Here is an 11091-nt window from a genome sequence, read left to right on the forward strand (position 1 = left end):
GAACTCACTAAACTGTACAGACAATGATGTTATTTAGCGTTATAATGAAGAAAGTCATGATAGTTTACAATCTTAAACTGAGAGTAATTTCTAAATGAAAGGTTCCGACGTGTTATTAGTTGTGGAACCACCTCAGAATAAAGTGCAATGTTGACAAAATCTCCCACTGATCGTTCATTCACAATGATGTTGTGTTAGAACACTGCAAGGTTTGACCTGCAGGCTGCAGCCTTGTCTCCTAGACATTACTCTTCTTAGCAACTACTTTGCAATTGCAGACACATTTTTAGGCAAGTGTAATGTCGACAGTTACGTTTTCTATTAAAATATTGAGAAAATGTTAGCAATTGACATACAAGGCAAGATGCAAAAATGTCTATACTGAATGTATCAGTAATATATTTACTGATAACATATTTAATTTGTTTTCCACCAAAAGAGGCAGTCTTGCAACATACAGCTTCTTTCCTCAGGCTATGTGATATAACATCTATTCAGAAATAGCCAGTCTTCCCATTGATGGTCTCGTTTGATGTAGGTCATAGAGGCATCAGTATTAATGAGAGACTGTGTCATAACCAGTTAATAACTCCTTGGTATGTTTAAGTTTGATAGACCTAAACACAGAAGTTTGAAAAACAACAACTTCTTAAACAAATTTGATGCAACTAGCTTAATTTCTAATTTCTATATCTTTACATTTGTAAATGAGACAAAATCTAAAGTCCTCTCATTTGCCTCATGTTCCTTTACGGTGATTTTTCAGCTTCGTGGATGTGAAGAGTTTGATTTTTATATTCACCTGCTGAAAGGGGACGTTTCTCTGTTCTCAACTTAAATCTAGTTTAGACTGTGGACGTTACATTAACAGGTTTTAATGTAATGTCCTTGGTACAGTATACAGTGGGTATTTCTCATTTCACCTAAATTGTTTCCACATTTCCCTCACATCATTGTTATAAAAAAATCACTCTATCTCAGCACAGATGCAGCATTCTTCCACCTTATGCCAAGAGGTACAAAATCAAAACTCCTTGCTTGATCAGATTGTTCCTTGGACAGGGTGCATTGTCCTGCTGCGGGACACTGCCATCAGGGAATGCTGCAATGTCTGGATGGTACCCAAGGTATGCCAGCAAAACATTAAAAAGCTGTGATCAGTGTTACTTACTTCACCTAACAGTGGTTTTAATGTTTTGGGCTGATCAGTCTGAAATAATTGCAGTAGATGTCAACAAATACAGCTCTGATTTTTCAATTTTAAATAGTAAAACTTGTGTGTTGTCCTTTGAGGACAGTTAATTCAATCGTTTATTCAGTCATGAAAATCCATCAGTGAAGATTCTTCTCTTCTCTTAAAATGTCCTGCAAAAACCACATAGTGCACCTGTAAATAGCAGGGCCATGGGCCGGGCATATATAAATGAAAATGAAATGCAGTTGCTGTTAACATTTTTGAATACACCTGTTCTCTTCCTGTGGCATGTCAAAATGTCAGTTATATTGTAGGACCTTCCTCACAAATACAGTTTTGGGCATGTTTCCACTCAGTAATCATACTACAGGGAAGTGTTTATTATTATGCTGATGCGTGTGATACTTTTTTGTTAGGATTATACTGTTATTTATACTGTCAGTTTGTAGAGTTGTTGAGTACACACTACACTACATTCTGCACTGCAGCACACTATCTCGCGGTGAAAAACGGCCCCTTTTTGGCTCCAGTGTGTTGCCGTCGCCGCAGTCTCCGCCTTCGCGCATAAAACGCGGCTGCGCACGCTCCGTAGGTCTTCTCCCACGTCCACCGGACCAACCACTGTTGAAAACTGTACCGGATCCTCATTGTCAAGGTAAAGTTCGCTTATTATTCCCCTTTTACTCGTTTCAGTGATATTTGTATGAATGTGAGTACTCTTCTTATTCCTCCTGTTGTTCACACAGCCGAGTTCATCATTTTTTAGTAGAAGTCGTGTTTCCCAGCATGTGTGTTGTAACTTGGTTTTTATCGCATTTGAACTTGTTAAGGCATTAAATGAGGACTCCGTTCATACTGAAGCTGTGGGACATATTGTTGAAGCGGTGTCCTCGCCGCCGCCCTGACATCTGACGTGAGCTTTCGCAGCAGCAGCACGAACAAAAGACCATGTGGCTGTCTGAAGGCCCGGGCCTGTCCCGACCTCCAGTGCGGCACTGTGCCGGGTTCATTAGGGCTAGCTATCTCACCACTGTAGGCGGTTTCAGTAAGAGTGGTTTTACAGGGGGTGACTCTCACCTCTGTGGCCGGAGTTGACTGTCCAGGTTTAATGGCGGTGTTATGAAGACTGCCTGTCAGCCGCAGCCGGCAAGAGCAAACGTCACCGCCATGATCGAACAGACCGAAGTCCGTCTGCCTTGACCATCACACGAGCTGTCAGGCGTCCTTCAGAAGGCTGTTAACGCAGCGGCGGATTTCCGCAATAATCGTACAGGGCGTGATTTATAATCGTACATGCGAGGCTAATGTAACATGCCTAAACGTTGCTACCGCTCAGCTAGCCTACTGTATTGTTGGACTGTCGTGATTTCATTGGACTCATCATCATCCATTCACACCTTTCGCTAATGCTAGAGTTATTTAAGCACATGTAACTATTTGGTCATTGAAATGTTAGTTGAACTGTAAAAGGAAACTGTCCCTGGCTAAGGGAGTGGTTGCATAGCTGTGAATTGGCTGATGGCGGTGAATGAAGTGTGGGCCGGAGCAGGCAGTCCTGTTCGTTTAATTATGTGGATCTGGTTTCATGGCCCACATGTCAGCAACTTACAGAAAATGTGGGTGCTTAAAGTGCAGAGCTCACTGAAGGTAGTCCACATCGGCCTGCTGCAGCTGTGAATGTAGTTTGAAAGTAACGTGGTTTAACAATGGGCTGGTTTTGTTAGGAAACCCAAGTGTTCTGATTTGTCCTGCACCGTGCTCCATTTTGGGAGTCTTTGGGTCGATGGTGCCTCTTAGAGGTGAGTTGGAGGCTTTTAGTTCGCCAGTGATTCTTCTTATGTTCAGCTGCAGGTCTTGGCTCAATTTGTATTTTACACTGGCCTGGAAATGCTCATTGCGAGTCAGTGATTATAAAATTTTGCTCTTGGCCTCAGTAATGCACCATGGTTAACAATGGTATAAGTCGAGCTGCACAGAGAACCAGACTAACATTATCAATTGTAATATAATTCTGACTCTTTTTGGCTGTAATTTCCAAACGTGTATTCAAATTATTCTCCTGGGAAGAACTATAATTTTAATTATAGGGAAATTAAAGATCTTTGAAAGAGTTTGGTTTCAAACAGCAGAAAAATAAATAAACTCTTATGTCGACTTTCATGTGACCAGTTGACAAGTTTCACATTTTTACAAACTCCGCTCACCTGAAATGTGCTGATTTAAGTAAGGCTGCAGTTGAGGATTATTTATAATTATCTTTGTTTGATTTTGAGAAATGTGACAAATGCACAATAAAAATTCAGAGGTAACGTAGATGGCTTAAAATTGCTTGTCTGCTCTGGCCACCAGATAGTTCAGTAGTTTCTTTCTCCCAACTGACCTGACTTCTTTCAGCCTCATACTTTCTAAGCCACACCTTCAGTTGATCAGAAATAATTGGAAGTGCACAAAATGATACACAGTATTTGGCAAATAACTGGTCTGTAGTTCCTCATTGGTAAACTGTTAGTTGATATTGCACTTGGCCATATTATGGTTTTGATTAACTTGGATTAATTGCGCAGCCCCGGTTGAGGTTGTTGCAGATTTGTTTTGTGACTTATTCATTAGCTGTGAATAGTAATGGTGACAGCTGAGTCTCTCTCAGTGCACCTTTTTTAGAAACCATGTGAGGATAAAGGTCTTTCCTCTGTGGGAGTGGCTGGCGGTCAAAGTCGCAGTAGTCCAGTTAAGGTGATCACACTGTGGGATCAACACAACCTGTCGTCTGTGCTCTGTGTGATGGGGTCGGTGCCTTCGGCAGCCGGCCCCACAGCTGGACGTGCCGAATGCCAACAAGAGTCGTGAGTGACCCCGGGCTTGTTCCCCCGTTGATTGTAAATGGTGGTGTTGTCGTCATCCCCCTTTCTCCTCTTTTACAGAATCATGGCTGAGCTGAAGGAGCGCACATTCATTGCCATCAAGCCTGATGGTGTGCAGAGGGGAATCATTGGAGAGATCATCAAGAGGTTTGAGGTGAAAGGCTTCAAACTCGTCGGCATGAAGATGCTCCATGTAAGTAAACATATTTTTTCGTATATTTTATCTGTAATGCATTGCCACTGACTTTTTTTTTTTTTTTTAAAGTGAAGGGCTTGAGGTGAGCTGCTTTCACAAGTCAGTGGTCATGTTAACCATCTTGTGAGTGTGCAGAGTGACCGTTAAGACCTCCAGTGAGCTGATTAGCCAGCTTGTCTATTCCTGACCATGGCATGAGCGATTTAGCACTGAGTTGAGGTCTCCTAAGCCGCTAACATCTGAGCTGTGACAGAGTGGGACCGTGCTAGATTATCATGAGGTCATGTGCATTCATTAACCTCCATTGTGCAAGAATTGATGTAAAAAAAAAAGGCACGTCTTTGCAGTCCATAAAAAATGTCCCATTCCAGTTAACTGAGGTGAAGTAGATTAACCCTAATTGCTCACATGAAATCTGGTGTCTGTGTGCTTACTGGTGCCAGAGGAAGTGAAAATGGAATAGGAGCCAAGTCAGAAGCAGAGGCTTGCCCAGAGAAGGCTAAATTGATCTTGCAATGTGGAGCTGCCAGTTCTGAAATGTTCAAAAGGCAAAGCCCAGCCCAAGTTTCAGAAGCTCAAAGCTCTTCCCACTAGGGTTGGGCGATATGTTAAAAATTTCCAACCGGCCACCGTCAGCCCATCACCCGGTGGTTGCTGATATATTTGGCAGTTGGGTGTGCGGCGGAGAAAAAAAAAAGAGGGATGTTGCATTCATGTGATGTCAGGGCAAAATCTAAAAATGTCTTTCAGAACAGGATAATTCACATGAACGCCACCTCATGTCAGAAAAACAACTCGGCAACTCAGATCTTCTGACACCACATGAATGCAGCAAAAAAGTTTAGCGTACTTTGCGGGCGCAGGGGGAAATCCCTTATTTGGGATTATTTTAGATTTAGACCTGACGCAACTGGCAAACCCAAAGACAAGCCGGGTAATTTGCCATCTATGCAAACGAGTGGTGCCAGCAAAAGATTCTAACACCACAAATTTGTACGAGCATTTGCGTATATACTCATCCTGATCGAGCACGCCAAGCTAACACCGAGAGAGGCGGCTCCCTCAACTGCCACTGGAAAAGCCACGCTTCACCCGTCTCGTGAGACTCGTTGGAAATCATGTGAGACGTTGCCAGTTCCAATACGCGCACACTTTGAATTGTGCTCTATGTAGTTCTGTGGAGGCAGACCATTAATTAAGCAAAATAAAATGACAAAAATCGCCCAAAAGTGAAACCAACCGTGATGGGCTCAGCCGATTGGCGATATATTTGGCCAATCGCCAAAGCCTACTTCCTGACCTATTGTCTGACATCGGAACGGAATCGGTCGTCTTCGTAGAATTTAACTTGAATGCTTTGCTTTTTACTTGACTAGTGTTGCAGACATTTCTGCTGTTGATGCGCTGATTGGTTGCAATATCAACTTTACCAGATGTCTGGTTAATAATTTTGTGACTGCAATCTTGTCATTGGAGTGGGATGTATTGACCTCTTGCGACGTGTGTGTGTAGTAAGGCTGGTGTGTTGGCTGTGAACAGGGCGTTGTGCTGAGGTGGAGTCTTCAGAGGCTTGTTGTTCAGGTCACTGAGACAGCTTTCAGGTCCTCACAAACTACAATGTCTGTGAATAATGCCTGTAACACTTGACTTTTTAATGGCAGCACCTGTTGACTTTTTACACTGTAGTTTCTGATGCAGTATACCAATCAGATGCCTGTGGCCCTTTCTAACTTTACAGTGTGTACCTCACTAGGATCCATTCATTTATCTAATGTGGGTCCAGGACTTGCTATAACTTTAAAGTGGAGTTGGCAGCACCCTGTGGCTAAATGAATAGAACTGAGATTTCTTTTTACAAAAGAAACTGTATTTATTGTGGATTGGTCACATCTGGCCTGAGCTGAGTAATTAGGTCAGTATCTGCACTAAGCCGGTTAGATCTGATGGGTACAACCCTGAGGTAGATGTCAGGTCTGTGCTCTGTGATGTCTGTTCACTGAGCCTGAAGCCTTATAACTGTTACAGTCCCATCAGTGTTTCTCTACAGAGGCTGTGTTTGCCACAGGTAGAGAATTTTTTTATTTTTTTGTAATTTAGTGGTGGCGGGAGGCAGAAACTCCATTTATTGCTACTCAAAATGAATATCTGTCATCATAAATAAGAGATGAATAAGTATTTGCATATTAAAGTTCTATTTTCAAAATGTATTAAATAACAAACACTGACTTTAACTCTTTTTTCAAAATGAACGATTAAAAAAGTTTAATATCTTCAAAATGTATTAGAGATGACAATACTTAAACTCTGGTTTTGGTCTATAGCTGTTCTCTGTTGGAACATGAATGTCCTTTTTTTTTTTTTTTTTTTTTTTTGAGGTGAAAAGCCTTTCTATCTATACGGGGATGCTTCAGGGGCACATCCATTTAAGAGTCTGAGGCATGAAAAGCTCCCCAGTGCTATTGTGTCTATGTGCTGGAACACACATATTAAGCATATACATTCACGGGCACAGTTAAGTTGTTCCTCATTTCACTGTTCTACGGTGGCAAGTTAGGCCAGTATAACTGACCACACCATGTTTGACCAGCCTTATGAATAGTTTCATGATGGTGACTTTTACGTGGCACTCAGCCAAACATGGTAGTATTGGGTGATACTGTGGATGTGGTACATTGTAATTGGCAGGATATTAAGCAATATAGGCAAATGAGCACAAGTTTTTTTTTTTTTTTTTTGTAGTTAATGTACATGTGCCTGTTGCAGTGCAGGACAAACTCATCAATAGGCTATGAAACGGTTGCTAAGCTGGATGCAGCACAAGAGCGCAAAGTTTAACCTTCTAGATTTGTAATGTGTCTTTGCCAGTGCATTACAAATAAATAGTGAATGAAAGGATGTTGTGCTGTCTTTTTCCTTCTGGTTAACTTTGGTTGGCTATCAACTGGAGAAAAAAAGTTTGAATTCAGAGTTGATGTAACTTGGTCGGTTGCTCAAGTAGAGCCTATGAGCAACTTGAATTGTGTGTACAGGAACGATGCAGTGATATGTCTCATTGTCTCCTCCTGCAGGCCTCTCAGGACCTCCTGGAGAAGCACTACATCGACCTGAAGAGTAGACCCTTCTTTCCTACCCTCATTGCCTACATGAGCTCTGGTCCAGTGGTTGCCATGGTAAGAGACCACACACAACAGATTGTAATGCTGCGTTCCAGTTACATGGGAGACAACTCGCCCGAGTTGCACTTAAGCCAGGAAATGACGTCACGTTCTCGCGTGTCGCACTTTTAGCGTTCCCATTTGTCATCGCTACACGACAAGTCGGAAGAACATGGACGCCATCAGGGCAGTAGCAAGCTAGTCATTGTTTTGTTATTGTAAGCTACATTAGCCTATTTAGCAAACCAGCTCAAACACTTTACATTGTATTGCAGGCACAGCAAGACCGTGCAATGCATAAATTGGTGACCGGATTAAAGCAGCAATGTAATCAAGTGTGTAAGAGCATTTAAAACGACCAACGTGGTACAAAGAAAATACATCAATTATGGGCGAAGCCATCTTTGTTTGTCAAGTCGTTTGTCTATCCTCGCTCAACTCGGTGTACTCTCAGGAGGACCGAGTCGGACAGTGGATATTCCGACCAAAAGGGGGCGTGCCTCGGTGAAATGTCGCGAGACAGCTGCGAGATTTCCCACTTTCCAACTCGGGCGAGTGGTCTCCCATGTAACTAGAACGCAACATAAGACCGATGTTTGTTGAACCAGAAAGGCTTAAACCCTGGAGACTAAACCTGCTCTGCTGCCTGACTGTTGTGGAAAATGACACCCATACTTTTCCTGTTGTTGGGGAAACGTGTTGGCTGAGGAAGTGCTAACGGAGCAGCTGGCTTCATCTGTCATTCCTCTTGTGTATTCCAGGTGTGGGAAGGCAAGGGTGTGGTGAAGACGGGAAGGGTGATGCTCGGTGAAACCAACCCTGCAGAGTCTAAGCCCGGAACCATCAGAGGAGACTTCTGCATTGACGTCAGCAAGTGAGTTTGTCTGCATTACCACTTTTACACTAAAATTGGCATGTATATTCAGTTTTTTTTAAAACCTGGGTAAACTTGCTAAAAATAGGCAATTGACTCCTTTCACATTGGCAGAAGACACGCCAGGAAAAAAGGACAGTAGGAAGTAGCGGATCATTTACCTTATCAGACTACATCCAGAAGATGCTAAAACTTGTTAATCGATTAAATTCTGAATTGGAATTATATTTTCTGGGGCTGATGATAGAAGTGGTTAAGGAGTGAGACTTCTCGCTAATTTCTCATCTGAGATTTGCATAACTGATCAGGTAGCTGGCAAGTATCAGGTACTGAAGAAGCAAGTGACAAATCTTTTACTTCATTCTTTTCTTTATTCAAACTCAACACCAACTGAACAGTGTCGGAGCGCTGCTTGAACAGACACAGTGGGAGTTCATACACAGCAACTTTTTGAGATATTGAAGTTCATTTGGACTGGATTCTCAGTCCGTCACCCTTTTCCTCACCTCTTGCTCTTGTTTTCACAGGAACATCATCCATGGCAGTGACTCAGTGGAAAGTGCCAACAAGGAGATTTCCCTGTGGTTTACAGATGGCGAGCTGGTCAGCTACACTAGCTGTGCCTCCAGCTGGCTCTACTAAGCCACTCTGGGTCCTGCAGCAGTCCTCACACTGGTTGAAAACCAGTGAACTCTTGCCTCAGATTTCATGTTTTTGCCCATAGCCTAGAGGGAGAAGAACTCATGTGAAGTTCTTTATGTCCCACAGTTGTCACATCCCCCCCCTGCCCGCTACTCATCATACTGTACTTCAAACTGGTCTCCATGGAGGTCCAGGCATAGTCCGGATTCATTCCTGAGCTCCATTCCTTTTTAGAAACATTCCAATCATCCCTTGAATGTACAGTTAATGACTGAAATGTCCTTGACCATCAGTTTTGTTAACCAGTGATCTGATTTCCAATAAAATGCACACAATACAATCTGTCTTTTCATTCATTGTTCAGATTACACACAGCACTGATGTACATATGATTCTGTGTTGACCTGTTGAGTCTAATGGAAGGGATTAGTAACCACATATTTAATGTGGTGGTTCAGATCCACTCAGGCAGGATTGGAGGGGAGCCATAATCTGAGATTAGATGGTTTTTATTTCAGACCTGCTTTGTACTGAGATGCCAGCAGGCTGCCAGATGACCACTGTGGCTTCACAACAGATGTGTCTTGTTGTCTCGGAACAGCAGAAAATGAATGTGTTGCATTTTCAGAATTTACAGAATCCAAATTTCTTATGTTTTTATCCTCTGTGAGGCACTTTGTGTTACTATATGTATGAAAAGTGCCATAAAGTTAAAGAATAATAAATACATAAAGTCACAAAAGTATTCATGTTAGAGTGTTGAGTCTCAGTCTGAGGAATGAAGCTGTTCTGTAGTCTGGTGGTACAGCAGAAGATACTTCTGTATCTGTCAGATGGCAGCAGGGTGAACGAACTGGCTGGGTGTTGTCTTTTAGTATCCTTTGGGCTCAGCCGACACCTCACTTCACCAATGCTCTGTAGATGGTACCAGTGATGTGAGCCTTCCTGTCCTGGGCCGTGATGAACCATGCCAATGTGTGATGTTTCCAGTCATGCTTTCTATTGCTCCTTTGTAAAAGCTGACATGAACATTATACAGTCCTATTCATGTGTCAACACAACCTTGTTATGACGGAATAAAAAAAAATTCTTCAGATTCTCAGTTTAGCTGAGCATCTGCCAGGTGATTATACTTTTCAATTTAGTGTCATCTATACAGAGGTGTCAAAAGTGCCCAAAAGTCATACTTAAGTAAAAGTAACGATATTGTCTTAAAATATTCCTATATTGAAAATGAAAGTCACCCACACTGATAGTACTTGAGAAAGGGTCTCAAAGCATCCGATGTTAAATGTACTTATGTATCAAAATCACAAGCTAAGGTAAATTCTACAAATATTTACATGTATTTACATTATACTATTGGTTGGGCGATTATCAGATGTGATATTCAGCATTTTTCTGATTATGGCAATCAGTGTTTTTTCTATCCGATTGCTCATAAAATGAATTAATTTGACTTTGGCCCTGATTCAGCAATTTGTAAAGTAACTAGTAACTTTAATAAAATATTATCAATATATTATTGTACCACTTATATTCAATATTATCATTATACCACTTATCAAATCAATGTAGTGGAGTAAAAAGTACAATATTTGCCTCCAAAATGTATTTTAGTGTAAGTAAAAAGTAGCAAAAAAATCTAAATGGGCAAGCAAAATACAAGTACCTCAAAACTGTATAAGTAGTACAGTACTTGAGTAGATGTACCTAGTTACATTCTATCACTGCGTCTATATAAAAGGGCCAGTGTTTTAAATGTATTTCTCAGTAAACATGGAGCCAGACAGACAGAGATGGTTGGCAGAGGAGAAGGAGAGGAGTTAAAAAGTGTTGTAGAAGTACAACTGAGCATGGTTGATCAATGAGGCTGGGCTGAGAGTTCAGCCAAATCAAATCAATTAAATCAAATGAGGTAGGGGTTTCAATGCAGAGCTTTTAAAAAGTAAAATTAAGTAAACTAATGGATCTGAGTACTTCTACCATTGAAGGCTGCAGTGCAAGCATTTAATTAATGTAACACTGATCAAAGTTAATGCAGACATAATTAGGAATAGCTTTAAGAAACAGTTTGATTTCATAGTGAATGAGAGAAGACATCTAAAAAAAATCCCAAATGGAATATTCTATATGATGAAATGAATAAAGAAGCTGACACACTGGTA

The 11091-nt window shown here is 41.5% G+C and overlaps 1 protein-coding gene across 1 annotated transcript; it reads left to right on the forward strand.

Moving 5' to 3' along the window:
- The first annotated feature begins 1740 nt into the window (after positions 1-1740).
- Positions 1741-9263, forward strand: nme2a (NME/NM23 nucleoside diphosphate kinase 2a). The gene is made up of 5 exons (XM_084343333.1): positions 1741-1850; positions 4117-4249; positions 7321-7422; positions 8169-8281; positions 8809-9263. Exons 2-5 carry the CDS (start codon positions 4121-4123, stop codon positions 8921-8923), a joined length of 459 nt encoding a protein of 152 aa, XP_084199459.1. The 5' UTR covers positions 1741-1850; positions 4117-4120; the 3' UTR covers positions 8924-9263.
- Positions 9264-11091: the final 1828 nt, after the last annotated feature.

This window comes from Pagrus pagrus (assembly GCF_965226575.1).
Source record: "Pagrus pagrus genome assembly, chromosome: 21".
Taxonomy (NCBI): Eukaryota; Metazoa; Chordata; class Actinopteri; order Spariformes; family Sparidae; genus Pagrus; species Pagrus pagrus.

Coding starts and splice junctions, on each gene's coding strand:
- nme2a (XM_084343333.1), top strand. CDS start 4,121: ATGGCTGAGCTGAAGGAGCGCACATTCATTGCCATCAAGCCTGATGGT. Junction 7,423..8,168: donor CTGGTCCAGTGGTTGCCATG/GTAAGAGACCAC, acceptor TGTGTATTCCAG/GTGTGGGAAGGCAAGGGTGT. Junction 8,282..8,808: donor TTCTGCATTGACGTCAGCAA/GTGAGTTTGTCT, acceptor TTGTTTTCACAG/GAACATCATCCATGGCAGTG.